Source organism: Elephas maximus, chromosome 13, assembly GCF_024166365.1.
Source record: "Elephas maximus indicus isolate mEleMax1 chromosome 13, mEleMax1 primary haplotype, whole genome shotgun sequence".
NCBI classification, from domain to species: Eukaryota; Metazoa; Chordata; class Mammalia; order Proboscidea; family Elephantidae; genus Elephas; species Elephas maximus.
Genome location: NC_064831.1, coordinates 89,711,121 through 89,737,034, shown reverse-complemented (window position 1 = coordinate 89,737,034; position 25,914 = coordinate 89,711,121). Strand labels below are relative to the sequence as shown.

Below are 25,914 nucleotides of genomic sequence, written 5' to 3'. Positions count from 1 at the left end.
CGTTCCTCTACCTGTCCCTGGAGTGGCCCTGGCGGCTGGAGCCCTGTGTCCCTGGCTGGCCACCATCTTCTGGCCCAGTCCTGGTCTTGGGACTCTGCCCCCAGCCATCCCATACAGCCCCTGGACTGGTTTGTGACAGTAGCTCACTGCTGTTGGGGTCCTTGTCATGGGGTATGGTCATGACCTGGGGGGTTATCACTGCCCCAATGGGCTGTGCCTTTTGTCCTGGTGCCCTGGTGCTGAGTCCTGGCCTTAGTATTTGCTGAAGAGGTGGCAGCCCCCTCTCCCCTGCAGTGTAAAAACAAACACTTTGGTTAGATCCTCCCTTGCTGGCCTCCTTCCTTGTCACCTCTTTCCTTCTGCCACCCTCTGCCCCTGGCTGTGCCCCAGCTCTCCCCCAGCTCTGCCCCTGGCTGTGCCCTGGCTCTCCCCCAGCTCTGCCCCTGGTCTCTCTGTCCTTCTTCCCCTAAAGCATAGAGTCAGAGTAGGGCCTTTGGAACCAGTGAGGCCTGGGCCCACCCCAAATCCCCATGCTGCTATTTCCAAGCACATGATTTTGAATAAGCTCTTAACCACCTGAGCCTCACCTCAACAGCAGAATCCTCTGTGGCAACCTTCAGATGAGACATCACAATTGGCATTGGACCTGACCCTCGGCGGGGCTCCATGTGTGTTGCTGTGGTTAATGTCACTATTTTAAAAGTCATCCCTCCACTCCCCTCCCCCGAAACACTCAGAGCCCACCCCTTGTGTACAGGGCAAGGCCCTCAAGCCCCCTCTCTTCTGCTCCAGCCATACTGCATTCCTGTCCTCTTCCTGGCATGCCACAGTCACACACACTGCCATCACTGTGCGCACGGCCACCTCCCCACCTGGGGTCTCTTTCTTTCCTTGGTCGGGTCACATGCACTCTTCAGGCTTAGTGTTGGGCACCTTCTCGAAGACTCCACTGATCCCTCAATGAAAATGCCTTGCTTCTGCCTCAGCAGCCCCATGGCACAGGCCTGGTTCTACTTCTTGTCATAGGCATCATCTCTTCCTCTGGGTTGTAGTGTCTTAAGCCAGGGCTTCAGTCTAATTCACTGAGTGGATTTGTCATGTGCTTTGCACATAATAGTTACATAGAATGTGGGTTGAGTAAGCAACATGTGCTACGGCATTGTGGCCTCTGCAACATACTGTGTACAAGGCAGGTAAGAAGCCATACCAGGGGTGGAGGTACAGGCACATGTGCCACCATCTTCTCCTGGATGCTGGGAATGCATCACAGAGCTCCTCCTGGCTGGGGTTGTCTGTGCCTCAAAATCTCTCTCTACAGTGCCCCTGGTGACCACAGCCCATCCTTGGTGACAGATGACAGCCAGCTCTCCCCAACTCCTACCATGGGGAAAACCACACGTAACTTGTTCAGAATGGTTTCTTGTTTACTATTTACTTTTAAGGCCCTACCCATGTTTTTGCATGTTCAGCTGGAAAAGCGTTTAGCTCCTTTAAGAAATGATAGGCAAGACACAGGTTGGAAAGCTTGCTGGGAGGTCCTGGCTGGTTGAAGTTTAATCAGACTTGGAGGCAGTGCTGGGCATTGGTAGGATAGGTGAGGAACACGGCAGCCAGCTTAAGGTTCCTTGATAGGAAAATGAACAGTCATGAGAAAATGTAGGGTGTAGGCACATATGCCCATTTGAGGGAACAGACAGGATGAGAATAATCAAAGTGTGAAGGAAAGACAGGTATTTCTGTGCAAAACAGAGCAGAAAAGACCATTTGGAGATGGAGCTCCTGAGGAAAAATGGGAGTGGTAAGAAGTAATTTTCATCTTCTCACTCACAAAAGCCAACAAATAAAGTGTTTTTCATGTTTCTTTGAACTCTCAGAGCAACTCTTGAAGCAGGTGGAGGAAGTTTCTAGAAACCACTGAAAAGCTTGAAACACCTTAGGAAAAGCAGTTAGCTCAAACCATGGTGAGTAACAATTGGTGTTGGCTTAGGCAGAATTTCTCACCTAATCTGCATAATAACCAGGTGAGAGGACAATGGTTCCATTGCACAGGTAGGAGAATCAAGGCTAGGGAGGTGGAATAAGGTCATGCAGCTAGTAATTGGAGGAGCCAGGATTTGAACCCTGCCATATTCTTTTCCCTGCACCAGGTATACAGGGTTGTATCTAAGATGCTTTATTTTGTCTTGCCCTCCATTGACTCTCAATCTGGTGAATGAATGAAGCTGATGTTTTGTTTGGGTGGTGTTTGCAGCCCCATCTCTTCCCTCATCTGATCCTTGCCCCAGCTTTCTGGGACGCCCTGAGTGTAGCCTTGGACTAGTAGGACCCTGTGCCTCTGTTCATGGGTCACCCTGCTTGCAGTGCCCTGGCCTCATCGCTGCCTGTTGATGTCTTACCTGGCCAGCGGAGCTCCCTGGGGACACTTTCCCAATGCCCTTCAGCTAATCTCATGACCCTTTGGTCTGAGTTCGATTCTGGCTCCTTGCATGCCTTGCCCTGTACTGCAGCAGCTTTTTTTAGCTCTCTCCTCTTCCATGGGTTGCAGACTACCAGGGACAGGGTGGGGGCTTATTCGTCAGCCTCTTTGAGCCCAGGAGAGTGCTGTTGACGAAGTCAGGAGACTTGGCCAGGATAGCTGAGTTAGCTGATGATGATGAGCCTCTGATGGGTCCAGACCTCTGGGATTTAGCTCTAGGGACCTCACCCTCTTGTTTGGGGAATCTAGGAGTGTCACAGAATCAAATCTGTGACTTACATCTTTCTGGGGGTCCACATCACCTGTCACTCAATGGGAGAAGGAAACTGGCGTGGTGAGGTAGGCTCCTCACAATGCCTTGTTGATAGCTATCACCACTGCACAGCCGTCTGTCCAAGTCTAGTCTCCTCTCACACCCTGGCCAGTGGAGGTCCAGAGGATATGGAGTCATCTTTTTTAAAAATGTAAATATTGTACTTTACTTTACATTTTCCAGCCCTGGGAGTGGAGTGCACTGGCTGCAGGGTCTCAGAAGTGATGCCCTGCGTTGCTCAGCACCCGCCAGTCCCCTGGGATCCGTCATTTGTCCTCGCTGAGCTGGGTGCAACCTCTCCAAGGAGTCTGCCACCATTTCTCCCTCCTGCTTCCTCTTGACAGGGTCACAGGCTTCACTGATCCAAGGCTCCTCCTCTCCAGAAGACTGCTGCTGCTTTCCAAGAGCTGATTTTGAGGACAGTGCGTTATAGGCTTGTTAAATGCGATTGGACTTCACTTTCATTGTTATGTGCACTTAGCAGCCCAAGATTCATTTCGGGGAAAAAAAAAAAATTTCAGTCTATTTTGTGAGAACTTGTGTGACTAATTAATGCCCTGCAGTGTGCTGTGAAACTGTACGGCACCCCACAAACACCAAATCCTAACACCCTTCCCGTTTGAAGGAATACGCCATATTAGTACATTGAACATCTTTTGATTCACCTTATTAAACAGGGAAATAATCCTTTCTGGCTGTATAAAGTTCTAAGTTCTAGTATGCACCATTCTGAAGATGAGTAAGTTGAATAAATGAAGTCAGATGCCAAGCTTTTAATTGGCCCTTCTCTCCCCGTGAGCTCTACCAATTTTGGAACGGTTGTCTGAGGCGATGTAATTAACCACTGACAAGATGCTGACGCAGTGGAGGAGAGACTCTTGGTTTTTGGCAAAGAAGGGCTGTCTATGCAGGGGTAATGCATAGTTACTGGCCAATGTCGTTGCAACATGGTCTTCACAAAGTTTTCTACTAAAATTCCTCAGATAGCAAAGAAGAATGAAGAAGGGATGGTGAGTTAACCTGAATGGCCCAGAAAATTTGTTTTAAAGCCTCGAGCCTTATATTCAATTAGCCAGGCGACTTTTGTTTTCTACTCCACGTTTACATTTTCCTCCAAATATTTTAAGTAAAAGGGTTTGACTGGGAAGGCACCTCATTTTATTCTGTGGCTTCTGGAGCCCTTGGGCTCAGATACACAATGCTTCAGAAGCAGGGGTATTAAAAAAAATAATAAGATTCCAGAAAACAATCAAAGTGACATTGGTTTATAAAATGTCATGCTGTCAAGTGTTGGTATATAACCCTTTTTTGCCCAAGAAAATTGGTACATATTTTGCTTTGTAGTCAATAGTGAGTCATTTATAAAGACGTGGGAAGCCTTGTTCAGGGGACAGTGGTCACTCTGTCCTAGTCAGTGATCTCAGAAAACATTGGTTCTTAAATAAATATTGTGAATCATTCTGATTCAAACCTCTGCTGAGAATTTGCATTTCTAACAAGTTCCCAGGTTATCTTGCTGGGTGACCTTACTCAGCGTTGGTTCACTGCTACTGGTTAGGGATCACTTCTGAGAACTACTAGTAGAGCAGTGATTCTCAAAATTTATTATACGTAAGAATCGCCTGGGGATCTCCTTAAAATGTGGATTCTGATTCAGTATATCTGGGGTGGAAATGCAAATTCTGGGCCTTTGAAGCCCGGAACCTTCCCTTTGTCCCTCGTCAGAGGCTCCATGCAGTTTAAACTGCCCTCTAGCGGCCGGCTTGCTGTGTGCACCTCATCATTTTCTCTTGGCTTTTCCTTAGTTGTGGCTGTGTACATAAAGGGATCCTGGTGGCCCACTGAAGATGTGTTGAGGACCTCTGATCCTGCAAGAGAGGGTCTGATGAAGGTGAGTGATGTGGTTGTTTATTTTTAAGACATTGAGTTTTTGTCTTTTACCATTTTTAAGTGTACACTTCAGTGGCATTAATTATATTCACCATGTTGTACAGCCATCACCACAATTTCCAAAACTTTTTCATCATCCAGACAGAAACTCAGTGCCCTTCAGCAGTAATTCCCTTTTCCCCACCTCCCAGCCTCTGGAACTACTAATAAACTTGTATCTCTATGCCTATTCTAGATACCTTGTTAAGTGGGATCAGACAGTACTCGGCCTTTTGTATCTGACTTATTCACTCAGCATGTTTTCAGGGTTCATCCATGTCATAGCTTGCATCAGGACTTCATTTCTCTTCATGGCTGAGTATTATTCCATTGTATGCATATACCATATTTTGTTTATCCATTCGTCTGTTGACAAACACTTGGGTTGTTTCTACCTTTTGGCTGTTGTGAATAATGCTGCAATGAACAGTGGTGTACAAGTATCTGTTTAAGTCACTGCTTTCAAGTCTCTTGGGTATATACCTAGGAGCGGAATTGCTGGGTCATATGGCATTTCTCTGTTTAACTTTTTGAGGAACTGCCAAGATGTTTTCCACAGTGGCTGTACCATCTTACATTCCCACCAACAATGAGTGAAGTTTCCAGTTTTTCCACATCCTCACTGACACTTTTATTTTCTATTTTTTGATACTAGCCATCCTAGTCGATATGTCCAGACAGGCCCTCTGGGCTGAGCCTTGGCTGAACTATCTTCCTCACTTCTGCCCGTTTCTGTTTGATTGGCATATTTGCCTTAATACCGTGGGTAGGAAGAAAGATAAAGTTTCCTTGCAGTGTTGAGTTGGTGGGTCTGTCCATAGCTATCTGGAGTACTGCTTAGTACCCTTTATGGGAATCTTTAAATACTGAGTGAAATATCAGTACTCTTTTAAATTCAGTTTGGAGAATAAGTTGATAATCCCGTTTTGTTTCTATTGAAAAATTAAAAAAAAAAAAGCAACCTCACAAATTCAGTTCTTTTTTTTTTTTGACATCTACTTTATTGAGATATATTTCACATACCATAAAGTCCTCCTCTTTAAGAGTAAAATTCTGTGATTGTTTTAGTACCTTCTCCAGGTTGTACATTGATCACCACTATCTTATTCCAGACCTCTTTCACCGCCCCCCCAAAAAAACCCGATTAGCAGTCACGAGCTCCCCTCCTCAGCCAACCCCCACCCCAACAGCCTCTGGAAACCATGAGCCTTCTTTCTGTCTCTATATATGTGCCTGTTCTGGATATTTCATATAATGGAAAATGAAGTAATGTTTTCAAAGGCCATCCATGTTGTAGCACGTAGCAGCACTTCATTCATTTTTATTGCTGAATAACATTCCGTGGTAGGGATGCACCACATTTTATTTAGAGATTCATCAGCTGATTGATGTTTGAGTTGTTTTCTACTTTTTGGGTGTTTAGTGTTACTAAGAACATTTGTGTACAAGTTTTTGTGTGGGCATATGTTTTCCAGTTCTCTTCGGTTTATAAGGTCAAAGTAGGATTACTGGGTCATATGGTAGTTTAATATTTTACATTTTCAGAAGCTGTCAAACTGTTCTCCAAAGTGGCTGCACCATTGTGCTTCGCTGCCAGCATCGGATGAGGGTTTCAGTTTCTCCCCATCCCAGACAGCACCTGTTACTGTCTGTCTTTTTGACGCTCTGCTATCCCAGTAGGTGAAGAGTGGTATCCGTTTGTGGTTTTTCTTTGCACTTTTCTGACAGCTAATGGTGCTGAGAATCATTTTATGTGCTTATTGACCCTTGTGTATCTTCTCGGGAGAAATGTCCTTCAAATCTTTTGCCTATTTAAAAAAATTGGGTTATTCCTGTTTTTATTGTTGCATCGTAGTTCTTTATATGTTCTAGATTCCAGTTGCCATGGAGTCAATTCCAACTCACGGAGACCCCATGTGTGTCAGAGTGGAACTGTGCTCCACAGGGTTTTCAGTGGCTGAGTTTTTGGAAGTAGATGGCCAGACCTTTTTTCTGGGACCCTCTAGGTGAACGTGAGATTCTTGGTTAGCAGCTGAGTATGTCACCTGATTATGCCACTCAGGGACTCCATGTTCAGATATCCCTTATCAGATATGTGACATGCAAATATATTTATATATATATTTTGATTCTCTGGGTTGTCTTTCACAGTCTGGTTTTAACTGCCTTGAGAGGTGTTATTCTGAAAAAGTTTTTCTTCTGGGAAATTAACTATGTCTGGAGATTTCTCGAATAACCATGATGTACTCAGTCATGGTGCCTGATGTACCCATTTGTGTTGTCGTCCCATCCTTTTGCCATAGGTGGGCCAGGTGGTATTTTGTGGTTGGGTGTTCTGAGTGCTAGGAAGAATCTGGCTCACTCTTTAAATACCCCTTTTAGAACAAGGTGGTCACTTTCTCCATGTGTCATCTCTTTTAAGTATAGATGAGAAAACCCCCCTTCCATTTTTTGAAACTGTGGTACATGTTGTAAACAGAAAGAAAACAAAACAAAAAAACTAAACCTGTTGCCATTGAGTCGATTCCGACTGATAGTGACCCTATAAGACAGACTGGAACTGCCCCATAGGGTTTCCAAGGAGTGGCTGGTGGATTCGAACTGCTGACCTTTTGGTTAGCAGCCAAGCTCCAAATGACCATGCCAACAGGAAGAAACATGGATGTTATTTCCTTTTAATGAACCGTGTTTTAATGATCTACACTACCGTGGCTATATATGGGGGTTTTCATTTCTCCTTCCATTTGTAGAACTTTGGATCTTTTTTTTTTTCTTCTTTTAATTACATTTTGTTCCTGAGCCAGTTCTTCTTCACAAATTACCAAAAAAAAGCTTTCTTAATGTTCTTTTTGTTTACATAATTAGTGATCCTAGTTCAGGGATTAGAACTGGATTGTGGTTTTGGGTTTTCAGAAACATTTCTAACTCAAAATCACATGGAGCACGTTTTTTTCCTCCTTAATGAAATTGGACAAATTAAGTACATTTTCTTCTCTTTTTTCTCCTGCCAGTTTTGTTTGGATATTTCCCTTCTGCCAGATGCAGTCTGCTTTTCTCTTCTGGCTTTCTTCTGCACTTTTTGGATTTGTAAGTTGAAAAATACAACCTCCCACATTATACTGATCAAGTTTTATGACCAACTAGGAAACCCTGGTGGCGTACTGGTTAAGTGCTACGGCTGCTAACCAAAGAGTCGGCAGTTCGAATCCGCCAGGCGCTCCTTGGAAACTCTATGGGGCGGTTCTACTCTGTCCTATACGGTCGCTATGAGTTGGAATCGACTCGACGGCAATGGGTGGGTGATGTGAGATACAGGATTCTAGCGGCTGCTCAGAGCTGAGCTGGTGTGGTTTTCACAAATCTTTTTCTCATCTAAGATTTGAAGTTGAAATATTTTACATTCTGGGCCAATTAATAAGTTTGTTGGCACGGAAGACTTTGTGCCATTTGCCCAGGTGCTGCAAGCTGCTTGATTTTTATTATCAGAGCCTTTGAAAACACATAAGTGTTTTAGGGACCACACTGGTGAGTTTCTCCCTTGTCTAGAGGAGGAAACCAAGCTTCAAATAGATTATGCGTTGCTGAGGAGCACCTAGCAAACCCAGGCCAAGAACCCACAGCTACATATAATAATAACGATGGTGATTATAATCATTATTGTTATTACTTAAGGTCAAGTATTAAATATAAAACCAATTGTTAATACTTGTATTGAACTTCCAATTTCCAAAGTCTCAATGGTCATGAATGAAGATGCAGAAGGGAACTGAGGGTTGGGCCCAAGCAGGCATGCCAGCCCTGGACTCAGTGGCCCCCGGAGCTGCTGTTTCCAGCTTGCGTCCCACACAGCCCTCACCCAGCTGTCTCGAGGTCTATTTAGAATGAGGCAGAGAAATCAGTAAGTGTAATCACTTGCCCTCTTTGAGCTTCGTTTTCCTCACCCGTAAACAGCAGTCCCTGCCCTGCAGACCTCTCCTGGGGGTGGTAAGAATCAAAGGGTGGCATGTGGGTCAACATCACCACCCAGCTAAGGGTGTTGCTGATCTTGCGACCATCACATAGCAGTGTGGTTGGAGTGAAATCCAATGCAACCATAGTGAAATCCAATTGTAAATAGCTGATGGGTTTCATCTCATACGCCATGTTGTAGTGGCTGCTTGTGGCTGTCTGGGGGACTCTCTTTAGGTGGATTCTGAAACCATGTCCAGGCTGAGCCAGCTAGAGTGTGGTTAGGGTTGGCAATTTTTTAAAAAAATTTTTATTGTGCTTTAATTGAAAGTTCACAAATCAAGTCAGTCTCTCACACAAAAAACTTATATACACCTTGCTACATACTCCCAGTTGCTCTCCCCCTAATGAGATAGCCCGCTCCCTCCCTCCACTCTCTCTTTTCGTGTCCATTTGCCAGCTTCTAACCCCCTCTACCCTCTTATCTCCCCTCCAGGCAGGAGATGCCAACATAGTCTCAAGTGTCCACCTGATCCAAGAAGCTCCCTCCTCACCAGCATCCCTCTCCATCCCATTGACCAGTCCAATCCCTGTCTGAAGAGTTGGCTTTGGGAATGGTTTCTGTCCTGGGCCAACAGAAGGCCCGGGGGCCATGACCACCAGGGTCCTTCTAGTCTCAGTCAGACCATTAAGTCTGGTCTTTTTTACGAAAATATGGGGTCTGCATCCCGCTGCTCTCCTGCACCCTCAAGGGTTCTCTGTTGTGTTCCCTGTCAGGGCAGTTATCGGTTGTAGGCGGGCACCATCTAGTTCTTCTGGTCTCAGACTGATATAGTATCTCTGGTTTATGTGGCCCTTTCTGTCTCTTGGGCTCGTAATTACCTTGTGTCTTTGGTGTTCTTCACTCTCCTTTGGTCCAGGTGGGTTGAGACCAATTGATGCATCTTAGGTGGCCCCTTGCTAGCATTTAAGACCCCAGATGCCACTCTTCAAAGTGGATGCAGAATGTTTTCTTAATAGATTTTATTATGCCAATTGACTTAGATGTCCCCTGAAACCATGGTTCCCAGATCCCTGCCCCTGCTACGCTGGCCTTTGAAGCATTCAGTTTATTCAGGAAGCTTCTTTGTTTTTGGTTTAGTCCAGTTGTGCTGACCTCGCATATACTGTGTGTTGTCTTTCCCATCGCCTAAAGTAGTTCTTATCTACTATCTAATTAGTGAATACCTATTTCCCACCCTCCCTACCTCCCCCCTATTGTAACCATCAAAGAATATTCTCTTCTCTGTTTAAACTATTTTTCCAGTTCTTATAATAGTGGTCTCATACAATATTTGTCCTTTTGCAACTGACTAACTTCACTCAGCATAATGCCTTCCAGATTCCTCCATGTTATGAAATGTTTTACAGGTTCATCCGTGTTCTTTATCGATGCATAGTATTCCATTGTGTGATATACCATAATTTATTTCTCCATTCATCCATTGATGGGCGCCTTGGTTGCTTCCATCTTTTTGCTGTTGTAAACAGTGCTGCGATAAACATGGGTGTGCATATATCTGTTTGTGTGAAGGCTCTTATTTCTCTAGGATATATTCCAAGGAGTGGGACTGCTGGATCCTATGGTAGTTCTATTTCTAGCTTTTTAAGGAAGCACCAAATCGATTTCCAAAGTGGTTGTACCATTTTACATTCCCACCAGCAGTGTAGAAGTGTTCCAGTCTCTCCACAACCTCTCCAGCATTTATTATTTTGTGTTTTTTGGATTAATGCCAGCCGTGTTGGAATGAGATGGATGAGTTGGCAATTTTGAAATGACTTTATGTGTGCGCTGCCGTTGTTAAAAAAAAAAAAAATTAGCTGCCATCAAGTTGGCTCCCGATTCATGGTGACCCTACGTACAATGGGAACAGACCAGGGTTTTCACTGATTGATTTTCAGAAGTAGGTCACCAGACTTTTCTTCCCAGTCTGTTTTAGTTTGGAAACTTCACTGAAACCTGAATGGCATCATAGCAACACGCAAGCTTCCACTACTAGACGAGAGTGGTCGCTGCACATGGAGTGCATTGGCTCGCAAATGAACCTGGGTATGGAGTGCATTGGCTCGCAAATGAACCTGGGTGTCCTACATGGAAAGGAAGAATTCTACCATGGAACCACCACTGCTCCCTGGAATGTGGTTTGATTAGCTATGCCTGCTGGGGGTGAAGCAGTGGGAAGCCTTTGTTTATGCTATGTGTTTGCCATCCGTCGTTATCGTTAGGTGCCGTCGAGTCGGTTCCGACTCATAGCGACCCTATGCACAACAGAACGAAACATTGCCCGGTCCTGCGCCGTCCTTACAATCGTTGTTATGCTTGAGCTCGTTGTTGCAGCCACTGTGTCAGTCCACCTTGTTGAGGGTCTTCCTCTTTTCCGCTGACCCTGTACTCTGCCAAGCATGACGTCCTTCTCCAGGGACTGATCCCTCCTGACAACATGTCCAAAGTATATAAGATGCAGTCTCGCCATCCTTGCCTCTAAGGGGCATTCTGGTTGTACTTCTTCTAAGACAGATTTGTTCGTTCTTTTGGCAGTCCATGGTATATTCAATATTCTTTGCCAACACCACAATTCAAAGGCGTCAACTCTTGTTTGGTCTTCCTTATTCATTGTCCAGCTTTCACATGGATATGATGCAATTGAAAATACCATGGCTTGGGTCAGGAGCACCTTAGTCTTCAAGGTGACATCTTTGCTCTTCAACACTTTGAAGAGGTCCTTTGCAGCAGATTTCCCCGATGCAATGTGTCTTTTGATTTCTTGACTGCTGCTTCCATGGGTGTTGATTGTGGATCCAGGTAAAATGAAATCCTTGACAACTTCAATCTTTTCTCCGTTTATCATGATGTCGCTCATTGGTGAGGATTTTTGTTTTCTTTATGTTGAGGTGTAATCCATACTGAAGGCTGTGGTCTTTGATCTTCATTTGTAAGTGCTTCAAGTCCTCTTCACTTTCAGCAAGCAAGGTTGTGTCATCTGCATAACGCAGGTTGTTAATGAGTCTTCCTCCAATCTTGATGCCCCGTTCTTCTTCATATAGCCCAGCTTCTTGTATTATTTGTTCAGCATACAGATTAAATAGGTATGGTGAAAGAATACAACCCTGACGCACACCTTTCCTGACTTTAAACCGATCAGTATCCCCTTGTTCTGTCTGAACAACTGCCTCTCGATCTATGTAAAAGTTCCTCATGAGCACAATTAAGTGTTGTGGAATTCCCATTCTTCGCAGCGTTATCCATAGTTTGTTATGATCCACAGAGTCAAATGCCTTTGCATAGTCAATAAAACACAGGTAAACATCCTTCTGGTATTCTCTGCTTTCAGCCAGGATCCATCTGACATCAGCAATGATATCCCTGGTTCCACGTCCTCTTCTGAAACCGGCCTGAATTTCTGGCAGTTCCCCGTCGATATATTGCTGCAGCTGTTTTTGAATGATCTTCAGCAGAATTTTGCTCGTGTGTGATATTAATGATATTGTTCTATAATTTCCACATTCGGTTGGATCACCTTTCTTGCGAATAGGCATAAATATGGATCTCTTCCAATCAGTTGGCCAGAAAGCTGTCTTCCATATTTCTTGGCATAGACGAGTGAGCACCTCCAGCGCTGCATCTGTTTGTTGAAACAGGTCAATTGATATTCCATCGATTCCTGGAGCCTTGTTTTTCACCAATGCCTTCAGAGCAGCTTGGACTTCTTCCTTCAGTACCATCGGTTCCTGATCATATGCCACCTCTTGAAATGGTTGAATATCGATTAATTCTTTTTGGTATAATGACTCTGTGTATTCCTTCCATCTTCTTTTGATGCTTCCTGCGTCATTTAATATTTTCACCATGGAATCCTTCACTATTGCAACTGGAGGCTTGAATTTTTTCTTCAGTTCTTTCAGCTTGAGAAATGCCAAGCGTGTTCTTCCCTTTTGGTTTTCCATCTCCAGCTCTTTGCACATTCATTGCCAACCGTAGGCTATACAAATAGAGAGGATTTTTTTTTATGTTGGTGAAAATATACTCAACCAAAATATACACCATTTGAACAATTTCTACATGTAGAATTCAGTGACACTGATTACATTCTTCAAGTTGTGCCACCATTCTTGCTATCCTTTTCCAAATTATTCTATTACTCTTAACATAAACTTACTGCCCCTAAGCTTCCCATCTAACCTTTCCAGTTGCTGTTGTCAATTTGATCTCACATTGATATTTCTTTAAATGAGCACAAGGCTTAAAGCAGACGTACTTTACTAATTAAGATAAACTACTTTATTTTTTTGCTTCAAAGAAGACTTCAGGGGAGAGTTTTGGTTTAAGATTTAAAATTTAAAGATTATCTCAGGACTAATTTTGGGGGTTTATCCCACCTCCATGGCTCTAGAAAATCTGGATTCCATTATAAATTTGAAATTCTGCTCTACATTTTCCCCTCTTTTGATCAGGATTCTGTTATAGAATCTTTGATCAAAACGTTCAGTAATGGTAGCTGGGCACCATCCAGTTCTGGTCTCACGGCAAAAAGGTAGTTGTTCATGGAGACAACCAGACACACAAATGCAGAGGATTTTAACAGGCAGGAGCATGAAGTCATTTTGACTTCTTGAGGATATCTGTATTAAAGCTTCAGTATCTGTGCGGGTTTGACTTTGACCACAATGCAATCTTCTCACTTGTGATAGCTTTGGTATGGACAAGAGAGGGTTCCATCTGGCAGCCTCAGAACCCAGTGGGCTGTGATTCCCAAGCATTCTCTGAGATTATAACTCCAGTGTGTGCTCAAACCTGTCACAACTCATTAAGATTAGTTGCTTTGATGTATAATTCTATCTCCCCATTTATTTACCCTCCTTCTGAGTGCCAGGACTTCACTGTCGTTAAACACGTCCAGCAAATGGTGTGCCCTGGTCTCTTGGAGTTAACTTCTTGCTTTATTAGCATGGTTTTTTGTACTCTGTAGACTTCCATTCCATGACTGTGGCCCTTGGGGCCCAGGAGCCTTCTCTGGCACTGCCCCTTACTCCAGGAGGCCACATTGGTGGGAAGGTCAGTGGAATGAAAACCCGGTTAGAAACTATGATTCACATTTTGGCTCTTGAGCCCAAAAAGAATCATATGATGGTGGAGCACATACCTGGCCCCAGTGGTTGGTTCCAAACACAAAATTTATTGTGTCTGATTTTCTTCTCTGGTTTGACTTAGTTCCTCCTTCCTTTTTTTTTTTTCTTCAAAGGTTCAGTCATTTGGGGAAAGGATTATACTTTTTATTCTAAATGTCATTATTTTTGGAAGATTGGAGAGAAATCTGGATGCCGATGACATGTTTTTTTTACCTCACTCTGTGAAGGAGCAAGCTAAAATTTTGTGGAGAAATGGAGCGGCTGTTGGATTTTACACAACTAAAACGAAAGGTAACAGACACTCTGTGGCTCAGGACCACCGCCATTTCAGGACCTGGGGGGCATGGGGTTGGGGGGTTCCCTCTCTAGATGTCTGCCTACCTCGAGGACTCTCTCAGCCCATTACTTGCAGAGAATCTTCTGGCACCATGAAGTACCACTAATTAAGCTATCATGTAAATAAACTCAAGGTATGGATTTCATTTCTACCACACTTTTCATCTTAATGGCAAACAGGGTGAAAACCAGGCCTCTCTGATTCCCAGGCATTTGCCATGTCCCCGTTAAAATACTTGTTACAGTTAACAGTGTAAGATGACTTTATAATCACAGTGCTTTTCATTTCTTTTCTTTAATGTCACCAATTAGCTGTCAGAAAAAAATACCATTGCTAATAGTTGACATGTGGCGTGAAAGCACACAGATGCCAAGATTTATAGACATTACCTCAGAAGAGAGGGAGTTGGGCCACAAGGTTAGGTGAAAAGACGGTGACTTATTTTTAGGGACTGTCATGAACAGGAAATATGGAACGAGCACCATTATACCAAAGGGACTGGTCTCCTCTTTAAAGTTTTCTTTAATCATCAACATCTCTGACCCAATGATCCCAGCCTCATCATTTGGTTCTTATAAAGGTCTAAATTTTAGTAAAACTTCTTGTTAAATCACCCTGGATGTACTGTTGCCTGAGCTCCATGTTTTGTCAGGGGATCAAGAGGCTGATTTGGGTTTTGTGCTCACATCGTGTGTATGTTCCACCTGTCCAGGATGGAATAACTCTGGATTTTTCACTTTTTCCCCTCAATGTGACATCACCAGTTCCCCATCCAGACAATCCCTTTAGTTAATTATTTGTCGAGCTCAGTCACAGCTCAGTGCCTGTGTCTTTTGGCAAGTTTTCGCTCCTTTTATCATGAGAGCTATTTGTCCTCTGATTTTGATGTACTGTTTCACTTATTTGCGTGGTCGTGTTCTTTAGTCATTGCTTTTAGATAGGCCAAGGCACCTGGAGGATACTTAAAATGAAAGGGTTTGCTTTGCAATTCCTCTTTCTTCGGCGACTCATTAGTTGCCATTTTCTGCCAAATGGCTGGTCTTAATTCTGTAGCACAATCATTTGTGCCACACAGTTGATGTTAGTTGCCATCAAGTTGGCTCCAACTCATGGTGACCCCATGTATGAGACCGAAATGTTTCCTGGTTCTGCTCCATCTTTAAGATTGTTGGAATGCTCCAGTCTATTGTTGCAGTCGAACGAAGTGTTTCCTGGTTCTGCTCCATCTTTAAGATCGTTGGAATGCTCAAGTCTATTGTTGCAGTCACTCTGTGTTTTGAGTGGCTTCCAACCAAGGGGGCTCATCTTCCATGCTATATCAGCCAATATTCTCTTGTGATCCGTAAGGTTTTTTATTTTTTTTGGTCAATTCAACTTTTGACAGGTGTACAACTTATTGATGGCAATTAATCAACTATGAGCCCTACCCTTAATCAATGTGATTTTTCCATCACTATAAATTTAAACTCAGTACTCCATAAGCAATAACCCCTCGTTTTCTAGTCCTCCTCACCCCTGGTAGCCACTAACAAACTTTAGTTTCTATATATTTGCCTGTTCTTGTTTTTTATGTAAGTGAGACCATACAATATTTGTCCTTTTGTCATTTACTTACTTTGCTCAGCATAGTGTCTTCAAGCTCCATTCATATTGTAGCATGTATCAAGACTTCATTTCTCCTACTGGCTGTGTAGTATTCCACTGTATATATATGCACCACATTTTGTTTATCCATTCATCTAGTGATGGGCATTTAGGTTATTTCCACCTTTTGGCTGTTATGAATAGTGCTGCAGTAAACATTGGTGTACAAGTCTGTTTGAGTCTTTGCTTTCAAGTCTTTTGGGTATATACCTAGGAGTGGAATTGCTGGGTCATATGGTAGTTCTATTTTTGGTTTTTTGAGGAACTGCCACACTGTTTTCCACAATGGCTGTACCATTTTGCATTCCCACCAGCAATAGATAAGGGTTTCAATTTGTCCACATCCTTGCCAACATTTGTTATTTTCCTTTTTTTTTTTTGTCTTGGCCATCCTGGTGGGAGTGAAATGGTATATCACTGTTTTTGATTTGCAGCTCTCTGATGTCCAGGTGGCACAGTGGTTAAGAGCTTGGCTGCTAACCAAAGAGTTAGCAGTGTGAATCCAGCAGCCGCTCCTTGGGAACCCTAGGAGAAAGTTCTACTCTGTCCTATAGGGTCGCTATGAGTCGCTATCAGTGGGAATCGACTCAATGGCAATGGGTATGGATGTCTAATGATGCTGAACATCTTTTCATGTGTTTGGTGGCCATTTTAATGTCCTCTTCAGTGAAATGTCTATTTAAATCCTTTGCCCTTTTTACGATTGGGTTATTTGTCATTTTGTTAAGTTCTTTAAGTTTTATGTATATTTTGGTTATTAGATTTTTATTGGATATATAATTTCTGAAGATATTCTCTTGATGAACAATAAAGTCTCATTTATTTATTTTGTTGTTTGCTGTTTGTGCTTTTATTGTTTTATTAGATAATCAAGTGTTAAAAGCTAAGTGGGATAGCATTGCCCCTACATTTTCTTCTAAGAATTTTATGATTTTAGTTTTCATATTTAGGTCCTTAATTCATTTTGAATTTGTTCTTGTGTGTGGTGCGAGGCATGGATCCTGTTTCATTTTTCTGCATGTGGAAATCCAATTTTCCCAACATCATTTATTGAAAAGACACTTCTTTCCTCATGGAATGGACTTAGCACTCTTTTCAAGAATCTGTTGACTATAGATGTGTGAGTTTATTTCCACACTCAGTTCTCTTCCATTGTTTCTATGTGTCTGTTGTTTATACCAGTACCAGGCTGTTTTGATTACTGTAGCTGTATAATATGTTTTAAAATCAGGAAATGTGAGTCCTCCTACTTTGTTCTTCTCATTCAACATTGCTTTAGCTATTTGGGTCCTCTTGCCATTCCATATAGAGTTGACGATTGGTTTTTCTATTTCTTTAAAGAAGGCTATTGGAATTTTAATTGGGATTGTATTGAATTATAGATAGCTTTGGGTAGTATTGACATCTTAATAATATTAAGTCTTCCAGTCCATGAACATAGAACATCTTTCCATTTATGTACGTCTTCTTTAACCTCTTTCAGCAGTGTTTTACAGTTTTCATTGTATAAGTCCTTCACATCCCTGGTTAGATTTATTCCTAGATATTTTATTCTCTTAGATGCTATTGTAAATGGAATTGTTTCTCTAACTTCCCTTTTAGATTTCTCATTGCTGGTGTATAGAAATCTAACTGATTTTTGTTTATTGATCTTCTACCCTACAACTTTGCTAATTTCATCTATTAGTTCTAGAAGTTTTCTTGTGGACTTTTTGGGATTTTCTATCATGTCATCTAAAGATAGAGATAATTTTACTTCTCTTCTAATCTGGGTGCTTTTTTTTTCTTGTCTTATTGCTCTGGCTAGGACTTCTAATACAATATTGAGTAGAGGTGGTAAGAGTGGGCACCCTTGTCTTGTTCCTATTTCAAGGGGAAAGCTCTCAGTCTTTCTCCATTGAGTATAATGTTAGCTATTGGCTTGTGATCCATAGGTTTTCCACAGCTAATTTTTGGAAGCAGATTGCTTTCTTCCTAGCCTGTCTTAGTCTGGAAGCTCTGCTGAGACCTGTCCACCATGGGTGACCCTGGTAGTATAGCTTCCAGCATCATAGCAACACACAAGCCACGATAGTATGACATAGTGATAGACAACTGGTGGTTTGTTCCTTAGATATCCTACTAATAGTAACAAAAACTATTAACAGGTTTTGACTTGATGAATGAGAATCAGAGCCATGGGGCAGAAAGACCTTGGCCTTGGCAAGTCCTGCTATTACTCCTGAGCAGTGTTTCCAGCACCTTTGGAGATGAAGCAGCCATTGTCTGTGGCTGCCTTGTTCTTCCTAGGACAGGCTCAGAGCATTGGAGTGGAAGGAGGGCCTTCCGGCATTAAGCTGCGTCAGGTCAGACTGTTTTTAGGTGCTGTCAACTAGATTCCAACTCATAGTGACCCTATAGGACAGGGTAGACCTGCCCCATAGGGTTTCTAAGAAGTGGCTGATGGGTTTGAACTGCCAACCTTTTGCTTAGCAGCTGTCATAGATTGAATTGTTTCCCCCCAAAATATCTGTCAACTTAACTGGGCCATGAGTCCCAGTATTATGTGATTATCCACCATTTTATGTGATTTCCCTGTGTGTTGTAGATCCTATCACTATGCTGTAATAAAATGGATTAGTGGCAGTTATATCGATGAGACCTACAAGATTGATAGTGTCTTAAGCCAGTCTCTTTTGAGATATAAAAGAAGCCAGCAGAGAGACATGGGGATGTCACACCACCAAGAAAGCAGTGCCTGAAAGCAGTGCTGGGGGCAGAGTGTATCCTTTGGCCCTGGGGTCCCTGCTTAAAGAAGGTCCTAGTCTGGGGAAAGATTGTTGAGAAGGCTGGCAGAGAGAAAATGCCTTCCCCTGGAGCTGATGCCCTGAATTTGGACTTCTAGGCTACTAGCCTAGTAGAGAAAATAAACTTCTCTTTGTAAAAGCCATCCACTTGTGGTATTTCTGTTATAGCAGCACTAGATGACTAAGACAGCAGCTGAGCTCTTAACTACTATGCCACCAGGGCTTCCAGGTCAGACTAGGTGTTTGAATTTCTACTCCTTCATTTCTGATGAATTCCATGTATTTGGTGGAAAGCTCTGAAGCAGCTTACTAGGTCCTGTCTTTTTTATCACTGAATTGATTTTTTAAGTGGCAATTGACTGTTGGTTACTCAGCAATTGAATTGTTTTTAAAAGTATCAAACTGTAGAAAATTAAGTAAGAAAGTAAATATTTTCTTCAGGTATACATTGCCATTTTTTTTTAATTTGTCACTGCCTATTGTGCTGGGTATTGCTGGATTGGAAACCCTGGTGGCATAGTGGTTAAGTGCTACGGCTGCTAACCAAACGGTCGGCGATTTGAATCCGCCAGGAGCTCCTTGGAAACTCTGTGGGGCAGTTCTACTCCTTCCTGTAGGGTTGCTATGAGTTGGAATCGACTTGATGGCCCTGGGTTTGGTTTTTTTTTTAATTGCTGGATTAGCTTATTTTGGCGAGACAAAATAAAATATTTCTATGGAGTCATTATATATATGTTTGTTTTCCATGTTTGTTCCTTTGTTGCTGGAATTATCTCAGTAGAATTTTTTTTAAACAGTGTGCTACTGTTTTTTTAAAAAGCAGCTTTATTTGAGCTCTAATTTGCATGGCGTGATATTTACCCATCCTAAGTGTATTAGTTCACTGATTTTAAGAAAGTTTATAGAGTTATGCAGCTGTCACTACAAGCTAGTTTTAGGACACTTCCATCATCCTAGAAGGTTTCCTTGTGCTTGTCTGCAGTCACTCCCTCTGCACCATCCTGCCCCAGGCAATGAATGATGAATTTTCTGTCTCTGAGACTTGCTTTTTCTGGATATTAAACAAAACTGTAAATATGTAGTCTTTTGTGTCTGACTTTTGTCACTTACTGTAATATTTTTGTTTAGTGCCAAAGTTGTTGCATATATCAGTGACTTGTTTTTTATTGATGAGTACTACCCATTGTATTGAAGAAAAAATTCAAGCCTTGAGCTGCAGTATTGAAGGATTCTGTGGGGAAAATATTAAGCAACACAGGAAGCATCAAAAGAAGGTGGAAGGAATGCACAGAGTCACTGTACCAAAGAGAATTGGTTGACATTCAGCCATTTCAGGAGGTAGCATATGATCAAGAACCAATGCTACTGAAGGAAGAGTTCCAAGCCACACTGAATTCATTGGCAAAAAAAAAGCCCCAGGAATCGACCAATTGAGATGTTTTAACAAAAAAATACAGTGCTGGAAATGCTTACTTATCTATGCCAAGAAATTTGGAAGACAGCCACCTGGTCAACCATGGAAGAGATCCATATTTATGCCTATTCCTAAGAAAGATGATCCAACCAAATGCAGAAATTATCAAACAATATCATTAATATCACAGGCAAGTAAAATTTTGGTGAAGATCATTCAAAAGTGGCTGCAGTAGTATATCGACAGGAAACTACCAGAAATGCAAGCCAGATTCAGAAGAGGACACGGAACCAGGGCTGTCATCGTTGATGTCAGATGGATCCTGGCTGAAAGCAGAGAATACCAGAAAGATGTTTACCTGTGTTTTATTGACTATGCAAAGGCATTCGACTGTGTGAATCATAATGAATTCTGGATAAATTGCAAAGAATGGGAATTCCAGAACACTTAATTGTGCTTATGAGGAACCTGTACATAGATCAAGAGGCAGTCATTCGAACAGAACAAGGGGATATTGCGTGGTTTAAAGTCAGGAAATGTGTGCATCACAGTTGTATCCTTTTACGTACCTATTCAGTCTATATGCTGAGCAAATAATCTGAGAAGCTGGACTATATGAAGAGGAATGGGGCGTCAGGATTGGAGGAAGACTGATTAACAACCTGCATTATGCAGATACCACTTTGCTTGCTGAAAGTGAAGAGGGCTTGAAGCATTTAAATCCTTCAGTATGGATTACACCTCAACATAAAGAAAACAAAAATGCTCTCAATTGGACCAATAAGCAACATCATGATAAATGGAGAAAAGATCGAAGTTGTCAAGGATTTCATTGTACTTGGATCCACAATTAATGTCCATGAAAGCGGCAGTCAAGAAATCAAAAGATGCATTGCACTGGGCAAACCTGCTGCAAAAGACCTCTTTAAAGTGTTTAAAAGCAAAGATATCACCTTGAAGACTAAAGTGTGCCTGACTCAAGACATGGTATTTTCAACTGCCTCATATAAAGACTTGATGCCTTTGAATTGTGGTGTTGGAGACGAATATTGAGTATACCATGGACGGCCAAAAGAACAAACAAATCTGTCTTGGAAGAAGTACAACCAGAATGCTCCTTAGAAGTAAGGATGGCGAGACTACATCTTACATACTTTGAGCATGTTATCAGGAGGGGTCAGTCCCTGGAGAAGGACATCATGGTTGGTAAGGTAGAGGGTCAGTGAAAAAGAGGGAGACCCTCAAGGAGATGGATTGACACAGTAGCTTCAACAATGGGCTGAAGCGTAACAAGGACTGTGAGGGTGGTGCAGGACCGGGCAGTGTTTCATTCTGTTGTATGTAGGGTCACTATGAGTCAGAACCAACTTGACGATATCTAACAACAACAACCCATTGTGTGGATGTACCACAGATTGTTTATCCATTCACCTGTTGATAGATATTTGAGTTATTTCCAGATTTTGGCATTTTGAATAAAGCTACAAGTTTTTCTGTAGACACCTCCTTTATATATCTTGGGTAAATATGGTTAACGTGCTTGTCTTCTAATTGAAAGGCTGGCAGTTTGAGTCAACCCAAAGGCACCTAGAAGAAAGGCCTGTGCTGGGAGAGTGCCTGAGCTGAGGCCTTGGGCTCAGAATTTTCTCTGATAGGAGGCTGGGAGTTGGGTCTCTCTGTCTCGCCCAGTCCTGTCTTCTCATCAGGAAGTTTCCTCCTGCTCTGAGCCCATAATAACTTTCTCTGTCCCTATGACTATTTAATTGTGCTAAAGGAATTAATCTAATAGCTAGCAGGGGAAGAAATGTTCTTTCTGACCATTCACCCATGGTCATGGGACTGCCATCGTCTTTGAACACAGCTTGGCAATAGGATGGTCAGGCCAGGTGCAGCCGAACAAAGGCCCCTACTTCTTAACCCCTTTTCCTCGTTCCTGCGCACTCTGAGGTGTAAAACTCCTAGACCTCAATGCCTCCTGGCCCTTTGCCGGCAATGTATACTTGGAGCCTCACCTGCACAGAAGCGAGTTCCTGTGTCAACTCACCCGGGTTGGGGGTCTGAGGGAAGCTGACCCCCTGATGAGCCTTACCCCATTCGTTTGCATCCTAACTACTATGTAAGTAAGTAAAAGCTTCTAATCTCGCCACTGGGTAATGCCAATTAATTATGGAGGTCTCCCTCTCTGAGCCCATTTTTCACTGAGGCTCATCACAGCCTGGCGATCTACTTCTGAAAAATTAGCCATCGAAAACTCCATAAAGTTTCTGCTCTGACACACGTGGGATCTCCGTGAGTTGGAATACACTGGTAGTGTTCCTTGCGTGGTGCACAGGGTTAAGTGCTCAGCTGCTAACTGAAAGTTTGGTTTTTTGAATTCACCCAGAGGTGCCTTGGAAGAAAAGCCTGGTGACCTACTTACAAAAAGTCAGCCACTGAAAACCCTGTGGAGCACAGTTCTCTGACACACGTGGGGTTGCCATAAGCTGGAATTGACTCAACAGCAACCGGTTTGGGTTTGGTTCTTAAAAATACTTTAGAGTAAGATTGCTGAGTCCTATGGGAAGTATAACTTTTCAAAAAACTATTACATAGTTTTTCAGGCAGATGTACCATTTTACACAGATACCAGCTATATATGAGAGTTCTGGTTGCCCCACATCCTTGCCAATACTTGGTATTGTCAGTCATTTTAATTTTTACCACCCTACACTGTGAAGGGAGACCCTAGTGGTGTAGTGGTTAAGTTCTGTGGCTGCTAACCCAGAGGTCAACAGTTCGAATCTGCCAGGTGCTCCCTGGAAACTCTATGGGGCAGTTCTACTCTGTCCTATAGGGTTGCTATGAGTTGGAATCAACTCAATGACAGTGGCTTTTTTTTTTTTTTTTTTTGGTTACACTGTGAAGTGGAATCTCATTTTGGTTTTAATTTTCATTTCCCTAATTTTGAGTGATGTTTATCATCTTTTCATGTGCTTATTTGATGGCCATATGTCTTCTTTGGTGAAATGTCTGTTCAGATCTTTTTGCCCATTTTTTGTCGGGTTGTTAATTTTCTTAGTATTGAGCTTTGAGAGTTATTTATATATTCTGGGTACCGGTTCCTTATCAGATATATGTTTTAAAAATATTTTAAGCTTGGTAACTTTTTTTCAAAGTGCAGAAGTTAAAAAATTTTAAACCGCAGTTGTGTGCATCTTTGCAATTCCTCCTGGCTGCGTAGAATCTGAATCTTTTTTTGGTTTGGGAAGTTATCCACCGTGTGAATCCTGGAAGGGACGAGAACACCCTTTCCTGCAGGAGCTAAATACGATCTGTATGGCTTGCCCTGGCCTCTGTGGCATCTGGGGCCTGGGCGCCTGTGCACTTTGGAAGTGAGCCAGGTGAGGCAGTAGGCTCCTTTTGCAGCTGACGTTCTGGTTAGGGTGACGACAAAGGCCATGGGCTGCAACGTTAAGTTCCTGTTGCAGAAGTGGCCACTGTGCTGGTGTTGACGCTGGCTGCAGTGAAGTTAGGCTTATGGTGGGGAAGTGGTGGGATGCCACCTCGTGCTCCCCTGCAGCAGGGTCACCAGTGTTTGATGGGGAGTAGGACCTGGTGCTGCATCTCTTTGGGGTCAGTGCACTTTGCCATAATTGGACAGAGTGAGCCCTTGTTAGAGTGACTAAACAAGTCCGCAGCCTTGAGGTGCTGCGTTAGTCTCCCAGTCCACTTGTCCCCCCGCCCCACCATTAACCTTTGCAGGAAGAGCTTTGATGTTGTCCAGACACACCTTGTTGGCTTCAAGGGTCTCTGTGAACTGACTGCAGAGAAGGGAGGGACCTGAGGGGTCTGGGTGGGAGAGCAGCCTCATGGGGTACCTGGGATCCTTTTCTGTATATGGAGTTGTCTAGTGGCTGGCCCGTAGCTGTTAATAGCAAGTTTTTTTTTAAATGACCCTTCAGCTGGAGGACTGGTGGTTTGGAAGGATCTGCTATTTCATCTCCAGTCGTGTAGCTTGTGAAGCACACCCCAGGATCCCAGGTGGAAGGGTTCGTGGGGCCATGGTGGGTGGGCAGCAGGCCCAGGGACGTTGCACGTCTCTTTTCCCCGCAGGCAGCCTGTGTGGCAACGGTAGCGCAGCGTGCTATGTGCTGCCGGTCTTCGATACCGTCTTCGTCCGGCGGCAGCACCGTCGCCAAGGTCTGGGGATGGCCCTGCTGCAGGACTTCTGTGAGACCTTCCGAGAGGACGAGGCCCTGGGAGTCAGTTGGCCCATTTCTTCCGCCATGTTCCAAGGTACAAGCACGGTGTCGGCGCGTGTGGGTGACGGTGACCGATGACGGGTGCGCGTTCCGGCGGCTCTGGGGGTGCCGTGGAGCCTGTGGGCCCAGCCCCGCGCACGACCTGCAGGAGGGTTTGCTTCCTCTTGAAAAATCTTTTCTTGCTTCAGCCCAAAGACTTTATGTTTGATCACGGGAGGCGAACCTTTCCCAACTTGGGAAATAATTGGATTTAGAAATAATAAAAAGCAAACAATGTCAGAGAAGCAGAACCCAGAGAAGGGCTGCTGCGCTGCAGACTGCTTGCTGCAGGGGCCTTGGACGCTGGGACCTTTCAGTGGAAGCTGGTAGTTCCTACTTCAGCCTTTGGACTGGGAGCCGCTGGAGAGCCTGGAGCTGGAGGGAAGGCGGGAGCGACAGACAGGGCGCCTGAGCAGCTGCGTGCGGCCCAGGCCGCACCAGCCGGCTCCTCCCTCCTCCTTGCTCTCCTAGCCCTGGCCGGAAGTTTCAAGTCCTGGAGGCAAGGTCTTACCCGTCCTTCCCAGAGAAAGATTAGGACGCTCTCGTGTTAAATTTCACAAGGGTGGGAGATTCTTGAGAGCGTCCCTCCGGGACTGCTTACCCTGTCTTAGGGTTCTCCTGAGAAACAGACCCAATGAGATGTATGTGTGTGTGTATACATAATGTACATATGTGTGTGTATGTAATATATATGTATATTATGTGTGTATGTTGTATATATAATGTGTGTAAGCACATATGTGTGTATGTAATATATATTGTGTGTATGTAATATTACATATAAAACATGTATAGAACATATATATTATATATATAACATGTATGTAATATATATGTGTGAGGAGCCCTGGTGGTACAGTGGTTAAGAGCTCGGCTGTTAACAAAAAGGTTGGCAGTTCCAATCCACCAGCCACTCCTTGGAAACCCTGTGGGGCAGTTCTGCTCTATCTTATAGGGTCGCTATGAGTCGGAATCAACTCTGTGGCAATGGGTTTGGTTTGGTTTGGGTATGTGCTATATATGTATATTTTGTGTGTATGTAATATATATGTGTGTATATGTAATGTATATAGATGTATATGTAATATATATATTATATGTGTGTACATATACATATAATTTGTATGTATGTGTGTGTATGTTATATATATATAGTATGTATTATTTTATATATATATAAAGAGAGAGAAAGAAATAGATACTGATTTTATGGGTTGGCTCACGTGATTGTGGGCACTAGCAAGTCCAAAATCCTTAGGTCAGGTGACAGATTGGAAACTCTGGCGGTCTTGAGTCTGAGATTGGTGGAGCAGGTGGTGGGCGAGAAATTCAGGCAGGTTGTCTATGACACAGTCTTGAGGCAGAATCTTTCTCCCTTGGGAAACTCTGGATCAGGCCCACCTACATTATGGAGAATAACCTACTTTCTTCCTTAAGGCCACTGGTTTTAAATATCTTCACAGCAACATCTAGACTAGAGTTTGACCAAACGCCTGGGTACCACAGCCAGGCCAAGGTTACACATAAAATTAACCTTTATATTCCATGAAACACACCCACCCCACATGGGGCCCAGCCTCGTTTCTTTTAGTAAGAGGTTTTGGGACCCTTAGTTTTGAGT

General features: G+C 43.2%; 1 protein-coding gene across 2 annotated transcripts in view; it reads left to right on the top strand.

Annotated features, from left to right (window-relative positions):
* LOC126088064 (protein FAM169B-like) overlaps positions 1–25,914 on the top strand; it is a 119,522-nt gene that overhangs the window by 82,766 nt on the left and 10,842 nt on the right. For both annotated transcript variants that reach the window (XM_049906155.1, XM_049906156.1), the window contains exons 4-6: positions 4,595–4,680; positions 13,946–14,123; positions 24,106–24,288. In XM_049906155.1, coding sequence (XP_049762112.1) covers positions 4,595–4,680; positions 13,946–14,123; positions 24,106–24,288 — 447 coding nt within the window. The remainder of the gene's footprint in view (positions 1–4,594; positions 4,681–13,945; positions 14,124–24,105; positions 24,289–25,914) is intronic.